This window comes from Caretta caretta, chromosome 1 (assembly GCF_965140235.1).
Source record: "Caretta caretta isolate rCarCar2 chromosome 1, rCarCar1.hap1, whole genome shotgun sequence".
In the NCBI taxonomy this organism is placed as follows: Eukaryota; Metazoa; Chordata; order Testudines; family Cheloniidae; genus Caretta; species Caretta caretta.
The window spans coordinates 246,206,096-246,226,716 of NC_134206.1; the positions used below are offsets into that span (position 1 = coordinate 246,206,096).

The 20,621-nt window shown below is 40.4% G+C and overlaps 1 protein-coding gene across 11 annotated transcripts in view; it reads left to right on the forward strand.

Moving 5' to 3' along the window:
* The window catches only part of BICD1 (BICD cargo adaptor 1), a 253,737-nt gene that overhangs the window by 162,858 nt on the left and 70,258 nt on the right, over nt 1-20,621 (forward strand). For all 11 annotated transcript variants that reach the window (XM_075122705.1, XM_048829753.2, XM_075122697.1 and 8 more), the window contains 2 exons: nt 6,656-6,808; nt 11,619-12,056. In XM_075122705.1, the coding sequence (XP_074978806.1) occupies nt 6,656-6,808; nt 11,619-12,056 (591 nt within the window). The remainder of the gene's footprint in view (nt 1-6,655; nt 6,809-11,618; nt 12,057-20,621) is intronic.

A 20,621-nucleotide genomic window follows, 5' to 3' on the forward strand; every position in this document is an offset into this window, starting at 1 on the left:
TCCCTTAACCAAATGGTTCTAAAATATATTATACTTACACTAATATGCTGTATTAACTACAAAGGCTTATTGTTTAAAGTGCCTTTATGTTCCTTTCATGCCCAAGAGACCCCAGTCAGGATAGGGGTACCATTGTACTAGGCACATTGTGACCACATAGGAAGACACGGTTCCCTGAACTGAAGAGTTCACAGTTCACGGCCATGACCCTTAGGCATATGCCCAGACACTTGGCATGTACTGTACTTTACATATCTGAGTAGTGCCATTTAAGACGTGTCCGATGTTTGCAGATGTAAACTCTTAAGTTCCATCTTAATTGGTGCATTCAGTTTTACATTGTTTGGGATTTATTCTATTCTATATAGGTTCTTATATTGCCCTCATTACAGTAGCATCTGCATAACTTCCAGTAGTGCTTTAAGCAATATGTTAACACCTACAATAGTTAATGCACATGAGTCACGGTCTGATGCCATGCTGACAAGAAGTCTGTTGTTTTCTTTAGTTTCATAGGTGTCTCTTTCTTGCTTTTTTGGCACAGATGCATTAAAATAATTGCACCAAATTCCTCTTGTGATTGGGACAGAAAATAACCTCTACGCATTAAAACATTACTCGTGTACCTTTAGCTCCACCTCTTGGGTGTTTTACAGATACAGTAATATAGATAGAAGAATCTTCTCTGGAGGTGATAAAAATCTTTTGGTTAAACTCTTGAAAATATTTCTGGATCAGCAGCCATCCCTTGGAACTTTAATAGTCCGTACATGATTAAAAGTGAGGTTTAATTATGAATTATTTTGCTGATCATAGAATCATTTGGGTTAGAATTGTCCCCTAGTGGCTTATCTAGAAAATTGCCCAGTTGACTGATCCATTTTACATCATATAAAAGTATTTTGGTGCATTTCAAAAACACCATAGAGAGGCTTGATGTGGTGATCTAATGTGAAACTTGTGTCATGCTCCCACCCTGGCGTATGTAGCAGGAGACTGTTGTATACTCCATAATCATGTATTGTTCGGTAAAAATAATTTTTTTTTAAACTGACAAAAAATAATAAACACAATTGTTGGTGGGCATATTTCCTATGTCTTTAATCAGAACATTTGGAGGAAGCAAATATAATACTTGTGACAGGGACCAAATACAAACTCAGCATGTTATTTGAAAAGACAAAAGAATATTTCACCATGCAAACCACATAGAAATAGCATAACAGTGAAAATGCTGTAACATTACACACTAGCCTGAAAGACCTCTTCTGGCGTTTGCTCCTACTAGGTACTAATTGCTTTTAGATTAGCCATGATAAAACATTGTGCTGTACTAGTAAAGGGTGCGGTATTGAAAATGAAGCAGTGCTTTGCAGCTGGATCTTTGCCAGCATAATGCAGGCTTTTGCAAAGTGCCAAGGGAGAGGTTGGAGTATAGAGTGCAATATTATGCCATTTTCAGTGACAAGATTTGTGTTTTACGTTAGTGAAATATTTTATCACCTTTTCAAAATAACCAGCTGAGTTGGTGTTGGTCCCTGTGACAAAGTAATAGGCTTGCTTCCACACAATGCTTTGGATATACACTTAAGGTAACATCGGAGACAGAACTGTTAGCAGACATAGTTTTTGGCTGGTTCTTTTGCTGTTGCTGTTTTTTGTTTTAAGCAGAGCAAATAGTGTATTGTTCTGTAGTAACATTTTCTGTGTGGATAAAAGAAGGGAGTGAGGAGAAATATAAGTGGTTCTGTTTATACGTCCAGGAATGTGGAGGAGAAGCAGTGGTATGTGGCGAAGGAATGAGCATTCTGTTTGTTTTAAGATGATGAATTTAAGAAAGATAGCCATTCAACCTTCCTGTACAGTGGCTGTATGTTGTATTAGGGGGAAAAATGGTTCAATTCCTTGGTCTTAGACATTCAGTGAATCTCAGAGCCGTTTCCAAAATAAAATAGCTTGTAGTGCATCAGTGAAATAATGCATCAGGATTTGGTAAAAAGCCTTTTTATTCAGGTCCTTTGATCTGTGGCCATTTTGTCCCCTTCCTGCTTTTTCTAAGAGCTGTTCCTTTTGATCAAAGTAGCTGATTGCTGAGCCAGCTTGGGGTTTGTGTGTTTTTTTGTTTTTTTGGTTTTTTTAAATATTTACTGTATCCCAGAGTATGTGATGGATTTTGTAAAAATTAAGTATAGGACAAAATAATTGGTTAGTTTTGTATATTTGTTGTTAAAACCTTAATTTTATGTTATCAGCTGTTCAACCTTCTTACCCTTTGCTTAATCCAACAGTTACAAATTACTAGTTAAGATTTTTGACCTCCAACATTTTTTTGGTTGTGTGTTTTTTAAAATTTAATTTTGTATGTAAATTTGTTGCTCATGAAAGACTGGCATAATAGGCCTGATCCAAAGTCCATTGAAGTCAATGGGCGTCTTTCCATTGAAGTCAATGGGCTTTGGATCAGACTTAATGTGACCAGACATTAGTTTTCCTGTGTAACTCTGCAAATGCACCCTAATCCTGTTCTATCACACACCTTTCCTAAACTGCAATTGGCTAAGGGCCTGAGACTGCTGTGGACCATGTCAGCATTCCTGAGAGAGATTCCTTTAGTGGATGGGGCTGTTATGGGGAAGGAGAATTCTTTAAAACACACTTGTTGCCTGGGTTGATTTTCAGCCACCCGCTCTTCATCCAGGGGCTGATCCTGTTCCAGGCATTGGTAAGGTTGTAGACAGCGCAGTTACGCTTGGCGTGAAAGAGAGGTAGAGCTGGGTGTCGTCCCCATACTGCTATCACTTCAGTCCATTTTGTCTCGCATTTCTCATGAATGTAGACTTGCATGTCTACCCAGACCCTACAGGACTCAAAATTAAAGACATACTGTCAGAAATGGAAATCATAGGCAGTTGTTCAGTGGTATTGGAATTATTAATATTAGACATTATTAATACTAATGTGGGAAATTACCAGACACTAATTTAACCACTAATTCCTTTATTTATTGTGTAGGTCAAATGGTATTTTATACAATTCTCTAAACATGCCTGACGGCCTAAAAATAAGCAGTCGCTACACTCAATACAGTACTAAAGTATTCATAAACATGTGATCAGTATACTTACAGTTCTGCGAGACCTAGGGAAAACTGTCTCAGTCTGGTGTGCTCCAGCATGATCAGGTAGAGTACGACAAAGAATCTTCAAATTCATAATTTTTTATACCCTTTAACAAACAAATGATGTCATTGCCACATACTGATTTCAGCTAAAACCAATTTGAGACAAGTCACCCTTATTTTCAGTCTTACCCTCAATCTTATCTGGATTATGTCTAAACTGGCACTTCGTCGGCAAAACTTTTGTCGTTCAGGGGTGTTGAAAAAAGACAAAAACACCCCCCTGACCGACAAAAGTGTTAATGACGAAAAGCGCCAGTCTGAGCAGCACTTTGTCGGCAGGAGCACTCTCCTACTGCCGACAAAGCCACTGCCTCTCGTGGGGGGTGGAAGTTTTGTGTCAGCAGGAGAATTCTCTCCTGCCAACAGACAGCAGGTATGCGGCTCTGCATTTAATGGCACTGCCGTAGTGGCACAGCTGTGTCGCTAAAAGCTGCGTAGAATAGACGTAGTCTTACAGCCTTCTCTCTCTCCAAGGCCTCTCCTCCCTTTCTCTTCCCCTCCTGGCTCACAAGCAGTTTCTCCATTTTGCCTAGTTTACATAGCCCCTGGTTTTTGAGATAACATTGGTATGTGAGGTGGGAAGACTCATGACTCTTTTTAAGACAGATTCTCTTTTGCTTTATTTAAAACCATGTGCAGTCACCCTATTGGTCTCCTTTTTAGAAACTTCCCTTTAGGTCATTAGTTGTTTTTTTTTTTAACCAGACACGCCCCCTATTTCATTCCTTCTGGCCTTATAACTCACTGTTTTCAAGGCCTTCCTTCTACTTGCTAGTCCGGGCCTTTCTTTACAACACACATTATTTCCTTAACCTAACTTAGACTAACTCTGTTTCTTTTATTGTATTTTATATTTATCCCACCGGTGGCATAAGCTGTCTTCCCCCTGAGAAATAATATACAATGCCATTCCCAGGTTTGACTCGCAGGCTCAGTCAGCAGGGAATGTTGCAGGAACACATTTAAATGGCCTTTTTTCCCTGGTGCTTCATGACTCTTCTGCCACCTGGGATCTTTCAACTAAAGTCTTGCTCCAAGTTCGAGATCTTGCAGTTTCTTTTCTTTTCTTAATTGAGTGCCAGGAGTTTTCATTAATTTTAATTTGGAATGAAAAGGCTTAGTCTAATAAAGTGCTTGTTTGTCATCCTTTGTAATCTTTGTTGCATCAACATATTTTATAGTGGTTTATAGTTTATCTTTTAGTCTTTTACACTTTAACCCAGATGCAAAACTAAATATCTGTGTCTTGCAGATCAACTCAGAATTGATAACACTTACTACTGCACCGTTATGTACTAGGAATTAATATGTACATAAAGACAGAGGCAGATTACACTTTTGTGGGGCCCTGGGCCAGAGCAAATGGAGGTCCCTCCCCACCGTTTCCACCTGCAGTACCCTCCTACCTTCCTGCTGGGGAAATGGGGTCAGGGCCTGAGGGCTTGCCCTGCCCCATCCCCTTGCCCGTTGCTCCTGCTGGGGAGCAGGGATTGGGGTGCGGGGGCTTGCAGGAGCACCGGGCGGGCGGAGCGGGGCAAGCCCCAGCGCCCTGACCCCGCTCCCCAGCAGGCACACCAGACAGACAGGCGGGTGGAGAGGGACAAGCCTCCGCGCCCAGACCCTGCTCCGCAACAGGAGCGCCGGGCGGGCAGAGCAGGTTAGAGTGTGGGGGCATTCCAATTGGCTGGGGCCCCTGGGCATAGGCCCCATTGGCCCAGTGGGTAATCTGCCACTGCATACAGAGCCAGATACACACAGATCACTGAATGCAGTTTCTATAGTGCCTGTTTCTTACAGAGATGTTCAATGTTTCAGAAAGATATGTCTATGATTGCTCTCCTGCTGCAGAAATCATAGATTATATTATTTTCTATCTCTGCTCCTCCTGGCATCACAGCAGAGACACAGTCTATGCCATCATTATGAATGTAGCCATTCTTCTTACTATAGAATACTCCGTCGTGCCCCCCGGGTACCACTGCGGCTGCAGTGCTCATTGTTCCTGCAGGAGGGGGGAAGATACGACTGATGGTCCTTACCGCCATGAATCAGGACTGAAGGGGCTCACATACATAGCAGTGGTGGACAGTCTTACCCTAAAAGGCCATATCTGTTGCTGATTCCACTTTCACCTACTCCATTATAAATAGGCTTGGTAGAATGGGATTTTGTTTATCATTTCAACAGATAATATTGATGTTTATTTTTACACTTTTTATTTTTTATCCATTTAAATTTTCACAGTTGCAGGATGTCAGCCAATAATTAGTTAATGAGAGTAAACTTTGAGATTCAAAAAGTTAAAGCTTTATAACTGCTAAAATACAAACTGTCGACATCATATGTCAAAATTTTACCCTTAAATCAAACTTTAATAAGTTTTCAAGCAGCATTTTCGTTACTTTGCCTGTCTGTAAATTTTGATTATTATTGATGGAAATAATTCTCATTCGTTTGTGTATGGTGAAATCAACTTCTGTTGATATATACTGATAAAAATCAAATCATTACAAGCCTAATTATAAATCAGGAGTAACTCCATAGAAGACAGTGGGGTTAGACAAGTGTACCATTAAAATCAGGCCTCTGATATCTGATGATTTAGAGAGGTTAAAGGTCACTTCAGCATTTGAGTCTCCCACGAAGAATAACCTTAGCAAACCCAAGCTCGAGATGCAAAAAATTTGTCAAGCCTAGAATCAGGTGCAGTCAAATAACTTTTTGATGGCAGTTCTTGAAAACATATATGAGTGTCTAGAAAACTGGTAGGGTTATTGTTGAAATGACTTCTACCTATATCACTTTATACATACAGCAGAACCTGAAATGAGACCACTCTAATTAGTAACCTCTGGGTTTAAGAAGCTGCCTCTTGTTATCCTGAAATACTCCAGCTTTATTAGAAGACCACATCTGTTGAACAACTGAGTTTTCCATCGTTTGAGAAGTCTCTTGCAACAGGTTTTACTGAATAATACGGCACATAAATACCTGTACTTGATTTCAAAACATGAAGTTGGTTCTTATATTACTTCATCTTGGTTAATAGCTATCTTTGCAAGACAGACACCATTATTCATTTTTCTGCTGTATGAATTTAGTGTATTGTCCTTTAGTGAAAAACAGTAGACAATTGTGTTTTGATTTAAGCCTTTCAACCAGGCTTCTAGCAAATAAAAGTAATGAGATGATAAAGCACTAGAGGGTTTTTTAATTTAAATAGAAAATTAATCTTGGAACTATTTTGTTCAAGTTTCCATATCTCATATGCTCATTTGTGTCCATCCAGCCGTATAACAAATACTAGGAACTGTGGTATGACACCATATAAATTGTGGTGCTGCTGTTTTGACATGTAGTGTTAAATCATTTTGATTACTTGTTTGTTGCCCTTGTTATACACTGGGGCCATGTTTACCATTCATGCTGCTGGAAATGAAATTGTCATTTTGGTTTTTTTCCCCTCTCCTTCAGAATAACGAAATGGCAGAGTTGCAGAGAATACGGATGAAAGATGAAATTCGAGAATACAAGTTCCGAGAGGCAAGACTTCTTCAGGATTACACTGAGCTTGAAGAAGAAAATATTACTTTGCAAAAACTGGTGTCCACACTGAAACAGAACCAAGTAAGCACAGAAGAGATTTCAGATGCTAGACTAAAAAAAAAAAGTACAACACCGATTGACTTAAAACTGCATAATTTGACCTACCTTAAATTAATCTAGTATGAGATTCTTCATATCTTGCTGGTTATTGTTAAACAGTCATTATAAAATATAATACTGGCAAACTAACACACTGGAAATCTTACTAAAGTGCTGAATGCACCCGGAGGTTCCATGACAAGTTAAAACCCCACTGCAACCAGCTGTAAACAGTATCCAGGGTTGCTCTCCACTTGATACGTGTGCACAACTCCCATTGATGTTGAAGGGAAACTCAGACCCACTTATACATATATGACATTTAGAAATGTTACTCTGAAAAAATGTAAATTTTTCTGTGGAAAATATTGTTGCTGGCGAAGTAATCAAGAAAACTGTTGTCTCGGACCAAAGGGATTTGTTCCTCTGTCAAAAGTGCTATCTTGTCATGATAAATCAGTAAATATGCAATTCAGGTGATTAAACTGGCAATATTTTTCTTCTTTTAAACACATTCCATGCCAGCACTGGATTACAATTTATAAGGCAATGCCTTCGTTTCTAACAGATTGTAATTGCTTCCTGCCTCCATAACATGCAGTTGCTTTTTAAGTCCTAACATGCTCAGTGGGATGATTAGGGCTTGCCACAAGATTGCCACTGTTTCTAGAGGGAGTTTGTTAACAAAACTATCTTGTTGCTGTCAGGATTTGCGGTACAATTTCATCTAACTGTTACTAATATTTTATCCATCCTGACATGGTGATTAAAGTACTTAGAACAACAAGGTAGAACAACTGGGGACATGGAGATAATAGAAACAGATCCATACTTTCCTTTCCTTATATTGAGACACTATGACTTACAAATTTCTAGAACTAAATTTCCAGCAGATTGTCTTTATCAGAGAGGTATTATCCAGGCCACTGTATTCCTCCTTTGAGGCAAAGGTATGATTCTCTCTAGCTTCATGGAAATGATCTGCACAGATCCTGGGAAAACTAGACCCCTGAATGGACTGTTGTAGTTTCCACCAGAAGAGAATCTGTACACAAGTGCTATCTGTTAGAACACTTCACTCTTAATGAACCTGAATACCAGGGCCCCATAAAGAGGAAAAAATATTTGGCATATTTTGATTGACTAAAAAAAAATTACAGTATTTTTGTATCAAATGTTTTTTGTTTTTGTAACTCAGAAAATAGTTTTGATCTACAAGATGAAATTTCATAAGAGATTAGTCCTGTATATTCTTTAACTTATAAAATCATGTATTACATAGTCCTTGATATTTTATGATCAGATCTTTTTAGGCATTTGGAAGAAGAGTCCATGAAAAAGGGGAATGTAAAAATCAGTTATTGTTCACAGAGAGTGCAAATCTCCCTGCTTTTCATGAGAATTTCTGCTATACACAGCTTATGTTATGTGTATAATCAAGAAAATATAGATACTGGATTTTATTAATAGGGCCTGTGTTTTCAGGATTCATTTCCCTACAAAACAGCAACACAGATTTGTGACCCCCGAATCCAAATCTGAAAATCTGAGATAAACCCCAAACCTCCAGATTTTCAAAAGATTCCCAGTATAATCAGTCACTAACTTTCTTGAGCTGTTTGATATCAGGTCACTGAGCAATCTGAAGGTTCAAATTCTAAAGACTGCCTTCTCAGCCAACTCCCAAATAAAAGTCCTCACCTGTCTACTGAATATCCAAGCCCAAAAGGAACTTGCTCTAGCAGGGACCCATTCCTTGTATTATATTTAAATTCTGCTTTTTAAATATTTGTGCAGACACTGAATGAAACAAAGTTCCAGACCATCAACTGAAGAGGCAACTAATAATGCCTGCCAACTAGTAATGTCTGCCAAATTGTATGAATTAGAAAAGGGTTTTTTACTTGGGAATTTTTCAACATTTACTTGAAAACCAAATTTCTCCCTCCTCCACCAAAAGACATTATTGCACTATTTAATCTGATTTATTATTTTAAAGTCAGAATTTTACAAATTAAAAATATTAAAGGATTATCATCAAACTAAAAGTCATACCACTATCTGTTTAAGGCTACCATTTTTACAAGTAGAGCTGTTTGGAAAATGGAAGTGCTAATGAATCTTTATCAGAATTTTGTTTCAGTGAAAAAATGTGTCTGGTTCTATTTTATAATGAACACAAAAGAAATTGAAAGAAATTAGTCAAATATTTTTTCTTCCTTTTTTAAAGTTTGTGGATTTAACAGGCATTTGTGTATAGTCAGTTTGCAGTGTATGGTCAGTAAATTTCCGTTTTGTTTGTGTGGGTCTTTCATACAGCATCAAGGAACCAGAAAAAGATTGAAAATTGGGAAATTATTTCCTATAAATTTAAAAATATGAATAGGTAAAGCCACAGAAACTGTTCAAGAGATTCAGGGGCAGGTGTAGTACCAGAGAAAACTTTTAACTTTTTCTCTCACCCTTCTCCAACCCTCCCACCCCACCCTCTGAAACCACTTGTATGACACAAGGGTGAAATAAATGTCTTTTTTGTCCATAAAGTTTGAGAGTTACTTTTAATAATTTTTGTTCTGGGGTGAAAAGTACTAGGTATAAACCTATTCTGTTTTCATGAAACATCCTTTATTTTTGTGTCACTTTGCTTATCACTGGGGGAAGAATCAGAATGCCAGAATTGCTTGGTCACTTACATAATGACTCTTGTCCAACACATCCGTGTATCTTGACTCGTCAGATGCTTATTCTAGCATAAGAACCCTTCCCATTCCAATTCAGCAGCCAGGGCTCTCTCAGTGTAGAATTGTCTGTCTTGGAGCTAGTGAGTCCATGAAGACAAGACACGGTGAAAGAAGGAATTATTACAGGTCCCAGTCTCGCAAGCTGCTCTGCATAGGCAGACTCATGAGTCAATGGGGCTGTGTGTGGAGGCATGGGAATCACATGTAGAAAGCAGTTTGCAGTAGCAGGATTAGATTTTTCCACAAGGAAGGAAATAAAATTGTAAAAATGTCAAATCTTCCTTCCCAACAAACTACAATGGAACTAAACCACTGTATTGGTAATGTCAGTTCCTAATTCTTTTGGATAATAGTGGAGATGAGGATCAGAGCAGCTGGAATGCTAATGGGAGCCAAGGAACGCAGATCTTCTTCTATCTGAATGGCTGGTCATTGTGACAGCAAGAGGATTTAGAACCCAAACCTACTCCCTTTTATGTAAGTGGGAGTTTTACCATTGATATCAGTGGGAGAAGGATTAGGTCCTTAACAAACTGGTATCAAATGTATCTAAACCAACACTTCCACTAGCTTCTTTCTTTGGCGCTGTAGATGTGAAACTTTGAGTTTGTGTTAAACAGGTTAATTTTCTAAGTGAATTGTTCAGCATTGGAAGTAAACTGCCTAGAACCCTCCTTTTCTCGCCTGCATTTTTGTCCATGTCTGGCATAGCACATATCGTCTCCATTTTCTCCACTACACCGAGTGGCTATAGTTGTGGTGGGATGAGGCACTCTCTTCCTTTCTAAAAACATGGTAGTTACTTAGGAGAAGAAGCTGCCATTTTCCTCAGCCACATTATCACATGTATTGTGAAAATCCAGCTCCCTGCCTGTGGAGCTGGGTGGCTGATCTGCGATGAGATGAGAGATTTATCAGTCAAAACTTGACTGGCCAACACCAGCTCAGCAGGGGAAGAATTTCAGTCTGGCCTGCTACAGGACCAGAAGACCAGCTGTCGGTGCCCTAAAATGGCTTCTGTATTCCCTGCTTGAACACCGCTACTATTATATTTTTCGGATTGTCAAAAGTCAACCTCTATTTTAAAATTGCTGCCACTTGAGGACATCTGGCAGTTTAAACAGGTTGGGTTATTAGTCTGTCCTTTCATTTTTAAAATAAAACCTTATTGAATAATTGTCATTAAACAAACCTATATCTCCCTACAGTATAAAAAACTGGACACACAGTGATTACATCAGATAAGAAGTTGGATGCCATGGTGATAGATGCCTTAGAAATACCTATGAGTGATAAGTCGAACAGTATAATTAACTTCCATCTATCCGCAATGCCATAATAGACAAACATTACTTATGATGACTAATAATAAAGCTGTACTTCCTAGTGTAGCTTCAGGTCAGTGACTATTCTTGCATGAAATACAACAGAGGTTCTCAACCAGGGATCCAGGGTCCCCTAGGGGGCCTCAGGCAGGTTTCAGTGGGGCCTCCAAGCAGGGCCAGCATTAGACATACTGGAGCCCAGGGCAGAAAGCCAAAGCCCCACCACATGGGGCTGAAGCCCAGGTCCCTGCGCCCGGCCACCTAGGGCTGAAGCCTGAACAATGTAGCTTTGTGGGGGCCCCTGTAGCATGGCCAGACTGAAATTCTAACTCTGGACCTGGCTTTTATATGCAGAAAACCAGTTATTGTGGCATAGGTAGGCTGTGGAGTTTTTATAGCATGTGGGGTGGCGGGGCGCACTCAGGAAGAAGAAGGTTGAGAACCTCTGAAATACAGTGTGTCCTAATAAATCATCCAGAGATTCTGATTCTCACCCCTTGAAAATGTGTGCAGTACAATAGAAAACCAAGAACTAATAAAATGGGGTACATGCAGTACACCTTTCCTCATGAATTTTCTGAGCATGACGCTCTTTGCAGCTACTGGCAATGCCTGGTCTAAGTAATTTTTGGCTATTTAGTGCCTAGTTCAATCAGGTTAATAAATGGCAGGTTTTTAAGACCCAAGTTTTAGTGTTATGAATGTTCTTTGTCTTGCCTAATTCAGGTTGAATATGAAGGTTTAAAGCATGAAATTAAACGATTTGAGGAGGAGACAGTATTGCTTAATAGCCAGCTAGAAGATGCCATCCGACTGAAGGAGATTGCCGAACATCAGCTGGAGGAAGCCCTGGAGACCTTAAAAAATGAAAGGGAGCAAAAGAACAATCTGAGGAAGGAACTCTCCCAATATATCAACCTCAATGATAGTATGTACAGTAACCACATTAATATATCAGTAGATGGATTAAAGTTTGCAGAGGATGGGAGCGAACCTAATAATGATGACAAAATGAATGGGCACATCCATGGGCCTCTTGTGAAACTGACTGGAGATTACCGGACTCCCGCAGTTAGGAAAGGAGAATCTCTGCACCCAGTCTCTGATCTCTTCAGTGAGCTCAACATATCGGAAATGCAGAAATTAAAGCAGCAACTCGTGCAGGTAAGAGCTCAGCTTAAAACCATAAAGACTTTCACATAATTATACCAGACTGTAATGCTAATGACTGATTTACTTGTCCATGATCCCTATTCCCCTATTTCTCTGTTCTTAGCTTTCTGCCTAGGTGTTTTCTAATTTCCAGATCTCTCAAAAAAAGTTCAGTTGAGAGAATGATTAGAAACAAGGGGAAATGAGGAGAAAGGGACCCAGCAGTGGTTGAAGTGTGTGTGGGTCGGGGGGCAGGAGAGGAGAGTTCACAAGGGTTTGAAGATCTAGCAAACACAATCATTTTAAAAATCAAGCCAGTAAACTGAAGGGCACCCTTTAAGCATGGTCTTATGAAAGCTGCTCCTCCCAGATAATAGACTTTGAGAACTGATGGGGGACAGGCATGGTTCCAGACCACTGGAGAAGAGTGTCACGGTTCATAGAGTGGGTCACAGCTAAGAATGCCAAACTCGGAACACGCTGTCAGAAAACAGGGCAGACACACCCAAACTGGTGGTATATTCTGCAGTTAGATTTTACCAAGCCAGTAACAAAAGTGTACCCCAGGATCACTATATTAGTTTTACCAAGGAGTCACATACAGCCCCCTTAGCATTCCAGCCCAGACAAGCTGGACTTTATGATGTAAGGTTATTAAAACCAAACCCACCAAACATTAGGTTCTTCCAGTCACTTGCTCAGGTCACTGGATACATCAAGGTCTCACCAAAAACAGCACTGGAAGCCAATCCTTAGAAAACTAAACTAAAGATTTATTAATTAAGGAAAAGAAATAAGAGTTATTAAAAGGTCTAAGCAGATAAGAAACATTACAGTTGGTTCAGAATCTGTGAGACCAGTTATTAGCAGAGGTGTAATGCCTGCTAATTCTCCATAAGTCTCTTAGTGTCCTTTCATAAGTTCCTCAGGGTTTTACCAAAGCAGATTTGGGGAGATCTGTCTTGCATCTGGAATAGCCCCCTGATAGCATCCAGAAAGATTAGAGCTGTTGGATCAGTCCATAAATCTATATTTATAGCTCTCTGACATGAACAGGTTGATAGGTGTCTTCCTAGAAAGACAGTCCTGCCATCTAGTGTGAGGAAGAATAGATATTTGAGTCCGTGACAAGTCCTAATGGCCTTGTTTTGAAGATTGAATGCTTCAGCCCTAAGGTTTCGGTCTTGTAAACACAATGTGATAGCCACCAAGTCTTTATCAAGTAGTTTTACATCTAAATGCTACATATGCGCTTTTTGATCTAATAACTGAGTATAGTTGCGTTCATAATGTAAAGGCAAATGCAAAACATGAAAAGTTAATTTGATTACACTGGTACCTTCTAAGAGGATGTGGGTAAATACAGACGGATGTGGGTAAATACAGACAAATACAATTTAGTATCTACTCCATTCTTATCAACACAAGTGAACCTCTTATATTTGGTTTCAGAGGGGTAGCCATGTTAGTCTGTAACAGCAAAAACAACAAGGAGTCCTTGTGGCACCTTAGAGACTAACACGTTTATTTGGGCATAAGCTTTAACATTCCTTTGTTACTTAAACACAGTGAATTAGCCTGATTATCTTGCAATGCCTCTTGACATGCCTGTAAGATCACACTCAGGTGAATTGATCTGTTAATTTTATCCTGAGCTGGTTTACCAGTGTCAAAGAGTTAATATAACCTATCTTTAAAAAGGGGAACAAAGAGATTTGTAGGGATTCGTAGACCAATCAGCCTAACTTTGATACCTGGAAAGATACTGGAACAAATTATTAAACAATCAGTTTGTAAGCCTCTGGAGGACAATAGGGTTATAAGAAATAGCCAGCATGGATTTGTCAAGAACAAATCTTGACAAACCAACCTAATTTCCTTCTTTGACAGGGTTACTGGCCTAGTGGATAAGGGGAAGCAGTAGATGCGATATAACTTGATTTTAATAAGGCTATTGACACGGTCCCATGTGACAGTCTCATAAGTAAACTAGGGAAATGTGGTCTAGATGAAAGGTGTGTGCAAAACTTGTTGAAAAACTATACTTACAAAGTAGTTATCAGTGGTTCATTGACAGACTGGGAGAGTATATCTAGTGGGGTCCTGCAAGGGTCAGTCCTTGTTCCGGTACTATTCAATATTTTCATTAATGACTTGGATAGTGGAGCAGAGAGTGCTTATAAAATTTGCAGATGACATCAAGCTGGAAAGGTTTGCAAGCATTTTGGATGACAGGATTAGAATTCAAACCACGTTGACACATTGGAAGTTGGTTGGAAATCAACGAGATGAAATTCAATAAAGAGAAATGAAAAGTACTTCACTTAGGAAGGAAAAATCAAATGCACAGCTATAAAATGCAGAATAACTGGCTATGTGGTAGAACTGCTAAAAAGGATCCGGGAGTTATAGTGGATCACAAATTGAATATAAATCAACTGTGGTGCAGCTGCAAAAAAAAAAAAAAAAAAAAAGGCTAATGTCATTCTGGGGTATATTAACAGGAATGTAGTATGTAAGACACGGGAGATAATTGGCCCGCTCTACTCGGCACTGGGGAGTAGCTGGAGTCCTGTGTCCAGTTCTTGGCACCACACTTTAGGAAAGATGTGGATAAATTGGAGAGAGTCCAGAGGAAAGCAAAAATATGATAAAAGGTTTAGAAAACTTGACCTGTGATGAAAGGTTCAGAAAAATGGGCATGTTTAGTCTTGAGAAAAGAAGACTAGGGAGGGACCCTGGTAACAGTCTTCAAATATGTTAAGAGCTCTTATAAAGAGGACAGTGATAATTGTTCTCCATGTCCTTTAAAGTAGGAAAAGAAGTAATGGGCTTAATCTGCAGCAAGGGATTTAGGTTAGTGTATTAGCAGAGGGAGTGAGGGAGCTGCATTCACAGTGTGGAGCAGGCTTGTTATGAGCTAACAAGAGACACCTGGTGCAGGGGGGAGAGAACCTCAAGCAGCTGGTTCCTTATTAGAGAGCTGACAGCTGTTTGAGAGGGCTGACTCTGGGAAGTTTACAGGGGAGTCAGCTCTGTGCAGGACTGTTGCAAGCTGAACCCCAGGGCAGGTTACCCCATAAGAACTCATTAACAAAGAACTCTAAGAAGGAACCCTTTTGGTCGCCCAGGCTCTGAGGTAAGAGTCGTGCCCCAGGACAGATTTTTGGGACTGAGTTTTGTCTGAATAAACCCAGACCCCAATAAGGGTGGTGATTGGATGAGCAAGTGTGGAGTGTCTGTAAAAGGGCCTGGAAAAGGGAGAATAAAGGGCAAGGCAGGGCAGAGGCACAAGGCCACAAGAGGGCACATAGGGGCAGCCAACTCGTTTATAGTTAGATATTAGTAAAAACTTTCTAACTAGAAGAGTAGTTAAGCACTGGAATAGGCTTCCAAGGGAGGTTGTGGAATCCCAGTTGTTGGAGGTTTTTAAGAACAGGTGGGACAAACACCTGTCAGATGATGATTTAGGTTTACTTGGTCCTGCCTCAGCACAGGGGGTGGGACTTGATGACCTCTAGAGGTCCCTTCCAGCCCTACATTTCTGTGATTCTATGACTCTCACTTTTTCCAGACCACTTTCTGTAGTAGGATCCAGTTCTTCTTGCTGAATAAATTAGGGCCACGTTCTGATACCATTACACTGGTTCAGTAGCACCTTACTCCCATTTACTTCAGTGAGACTATCTATGGACTAAGGTGCTATTCAGCGTGAGTAAGGGTATCTGAATTAGTCCTTAGTGTATGTAGACTCAGTTCTGTTTCTGTTACAGTCAATTGGAGTTTTTGCCATTAACTTAAGTTGGAAAAAGATTTGGCATTCCATCAAGAAAGAACAAAAGGGGAGAAGAGTTTCTCTTGAAGAATACATACCCGAAGAGCTTGTGGTGTTTGAGACATAACACAATGTTGTATTCCACATTAGCATCCCCTGCTGATGCATCCTGTATAGGGTACCACTGGCAAGTATAATACCAGCAGTTTGTTTTCCATTCCTCCATGCCTTATCTGAGGCATTATCAGAACTGGGAAGGGATCCAGTGTATATATACTTAAAAAGGAAAAAAAAAAAAAAAGAAAAAAAAGACCCAGAAGAAGCTGCCAACATCTCTGTTATCATCACCCCAGAAAGAAATAATACAAAGCCACACAGCCTAAAGGTCCAACCATGCAAGCTGTTAAGCAATTCCTTTGGAGGTGCACAGCATGTCAGCTCAGTGCCAACTCGGTGTTCTGGGCACCTTCCAGGATTAGGACCATCATTATATCTCTCTCTACTAAAGGGTGAAAAAAAGTGAAAATATCTTGAAAAAAGGTGAGAGATGCACAGAAGTAAAATTGAGAATATAATGAACCTCACTTTATTGTGTTCACTGGGGAAAAAAGTGCCCCACATGTTAAGTGACATTTTGCTGGAGTACTTATTGTTTTACCTATTTCATTACCAAATATTGGTTACGACATAAAAAAGCAGTGATGATATGGTACCTCGAACTTTGTGTATGCTTTTCCTCACAAAACTAATTGTATAAACGTGTTAACAGTATTCAGTTGGTAACTATTCTCAGTAACATTGTCAGTCTACTGGCAATGACCCGCCTAATATTATTCTTCACATTTTAATAAATGTATTCCATACAGTATACATACACGGGCAGGTTTTGTAGATGAATCCACAGTGGATATGCCTGGCCATAGCAACTTGATACTGTGTGTGATACAGACAGCAACTGCCCTTACAAGGCATCCTAAGCATGTTAAGAATTTTTTAAAAAAATAGACGCAGCGAGAAAACTGACATGATTTCTATAGATCAGCATGGCAGGGCTGGGCCAGCCCCCATGAGGGGCGGGGAGGGAGTACCACCGAGCCCTGCTCAGATCCCAGCCCTGCCCTCTGGCCTTAACTCCCGACCACAGCCCGGCCAATGCTTTGCTCCTGGCTCCAGCTTTGGCCCCCTTACACTTGTCTGAATCCCCCCTTCCAGGAGCTGTGGCCTGGCTCTGAGGGGGTGCAGACAGGGATAAGGAGGGGTGCGACCCTGAAAAGTTTGGGGACAACAGCTATAGATACTTAAAGGTTTACCGTAGAATGCTGGTGTGTGCTGGGTTTTTTTTTTTTTTACTTTTTTTATGTAAACTGTCCTTTCTATTTGGAGCCACATGAGCTCACCTATGGTCTCACAAATTAAATGTGAGGAATTCCTCCAGGAAGTTTCTTGATGTTGGACATGGGAATTCAATTATGTTCATGCTGGTAATGCTTCAGCAAAACAAGATTTGCTATCTTCAGCAGTGTCTTTGTAGTGTTCTGTTCATAAAGGCATGTATCAAAGGTTAGTATGAGCACTTCCACCGAATGGTGTGTATTTTAGCTATTTGAAATTTCTGTACACAACAGCAATTTATTTGCCCTATTAAACTATAGGCCTATTGTTGCACATGCATCAAAATATTGGTTAAGGTGGGTACAATTCCTCCTGCAGCTCTGGGGCTGAACTCCTTCACGCCTCTTGACAGGCCAGCTCCTGGCTGGTGCCGAGGAGACCTTACTGTCACGGCTTGTATTTCAGTAGTGCAGACAAGACCCACTGTCTAAACAAGGTGAGTAACATGACCCACCAATTCCCAGCAAAGGTCCATGCCTCAATCAAAATTCCAATGGTTATTAATGGCAAAGATGTCTTCTCTGTTTTGGGAGGGAGGAATTATCCACGTCCTTTTCAGAACCCCTGTGATTCCTTCCACCACTTTATTCTCCTTATTCTTGAGGCCCCACCTCATAGCCACCTTTCTTCTGAGTGGAGAGGATTAGACAAATCTTTCTTCAGACCTGTTGACTCTTCATCATCCAATGCTGTGGCTGTTGAACAATGTTCAGTGTTCTCCCTCTCTGACCTCCTCCTTCAGTTTCCTTAGCTCTTCCAGTGCTTTTCCGTCCAGAGAACCAAGAAAATTAGACTAGACATCAGGTTCCATAATGGAAGTTTCCTGTTCACAAGTTCTTCATGGTTCCCACCATCAGTTCATTGCTAACTTCTCTTGTTAACAAACTAAATAATAATGATATATGTGGTTCCCATAGTTCAAAGCAAACTGCTGACACACATTGGGGGAAAATACCCCAAAACTGAAATCCCTGCAGAGAACTATGCAGCATGAAACACGTACAGCTCATTTGGGTGATATTTTAGTTTGTTTTAGATAATGATAAAGAGAGTTTGTGAAACTACTAATTTAGTTGTCTAAAAAACCCAGATGACACTGAAATATAACATCATGTTTCTAGAAGATTGCTGTGGGTGGAAATAAAAATACAGCAGATTATAGAAAGTGAAATACTTAGGAACAGCAGAAAGTCATTATTATTCAGGAGTTTGCTCTTGCTTTGTTTTTAAGACAGAAGCATATATTAGTCACTGAAACACACATTAACATCCTAGTGTCGCCTAGTATTGTACTGCTTATTAGAATACATTGATATTGATTCCATAATGTCTTTAAATGTCTCACCTAGTATTCCAGTTAGCATATGGGTTCCAGATACACTACTTCTAACACTATGTTCTTTGTATCTGCAAACAGATAATCCTTTCCATGCAGGCTCTCTATTTCTTTTGCCAGTCTGAAATTTTGCAAGAGAAGCAATTTTTCCAGACCTGGTTTGTGTTTGTTAAAGATATCATAAACATTCCCGTTAATGTCCTTCTCCATAGTAGATGTCTGCATTGAACAATAATGTAGTAAAAGTCAATTCTTTCTAACTAGTTTAAGCAGTCATGGACACTGGAATACAGTGGCTCTGTACGGTTAACTTCCTGTAACAAATGGTAAAACATTATTTGACAATGAGCCCCATGCAGCCATCTTTATTTCTCTATTAGTAGAATCCACTGTTAGCTGCCAAATTCGAGGACTTCTCCGAATGTTCTTGCTGTGGCACCACTTACCTTTAAGGGCCAGCACTTCTTGTGACAATATCCATATATCTTTTCAGTATATTGCTGTTGTTGTCACAGGAAGAGCTGGCACTTTAAGATGGTTGATACTCAGCCTCATCTCTGCCAGGTGTAGCCTACCTGGCCAGATGAATGGAATGAGTAGTACAGGTCTTGTGGTGGGGACCATGCAACTAAGAACCAGGCCTGCTAGGAGACAATTCAGCCAGGAGAGAGATTCCAGGGAGAGCAGACCTGGGAAATCTGTATAGCCTGATCTATAGATTAGGAATAAAAATTCCCAGTTATCACTTTCAGGGTAGACAGGTTCTTGTCCCAAGATTAGGCCCAGTATTAAAATTATTATATAGTTGGGAACCCCGATGTGCACAGCTGCAACACTCACACTACAGTAACTCTTTTGTATTTACAAATAATTTATGAATACATTTAGCAAAGTCACACACACACACTCTAACTCAGTAAAGTAGATAGAGATAATACAAAAGTACATACTTACACCATCCCTTGCAGAAGAAGCTGAAATGTTAGCTATTATCTTCCTCATCACCGTCACCTTCCTCATCTTCACCGGTGGCCATCATTCTGGCCCCTCCCAAGGGCTACATCTCTCTCCCTCCTACTGCCCTGGAATGCCACTTTTATAATATGTTCTGCTGATGTTACCATGTCTAATGCATATTCAGTAGGGGTTTCTTCCCTCTTCCTTATTTGTATTTCCTTCCCTTACCAATGTTAAGGTATCCTTTTTCTATAGCTTAATATATTTATGATTTCACCCCTTTATAATATACGTCAGTTCGTTGCCATGGCAGTCTTGCGGTTGGATGTTCCGTCCAAAACATTCCAGAAGCTGGTGTTAGTTCATGTTGCTATGGTTGGCTGATGTCATTATGGACAAAATTCCCCCTTACATTCTACTTCCAGTTCCCCAAAATGTATGGGTTACATAAGTTTATTTGTGCTAAAGTGCATAGGCCTCAAGCCTCATGCTAACTCCTGAAGCCAGTGTCTTACAGGATACAAGCCTGTAGGTTCCTTGCATTACTGCTGAATATAATAAAGCAGAATATAATGCAAAGCAGAGAATATAATAGAGGTAAGCTAGCTCACTGGGCTACACCAGTGTTCCATTAAAGTGTGGAGGGTCAGTGAAAACTAGGCTGAGGAGAGAGACTTGCAGGGAGCAAAAGCCTGCTTGGCCTGGGCAGCAGGTATAATAGGCACTGCCATGGCCACCAGACCCCTGGTTGCGGGGTTTGGCGGGTGAAGGTTTTGCTTTATTATGCCCCCTGCAGGTTTCCGGGGTGGCTGAGGAGGTGGTGATTCACAGGTGCTATTCAGCTTCCTGGGTTTATCAGTAATCTCCCTGGACTCCAGAGAGATTACTGATGAACCCAGGAAGCTGAGTAGCAAATACCGCCTCCTCGGCCACCCAGGAACCTTCATGGGGCATATCAAAAGCATCTCCAGGAAGAGCTGCTTTTCCCCAGGGGGCTTAGGGTCTGGGGAGGGGAGGCCCAACTGTGGCTCGCCTGGGGCTCCTCTGGGCAGTTGTGGGGGAGCTCGGGTCACCTCCAGGCCGGGTTCAGGGCTACGGCCAGTTTGGGGCTGCTCTG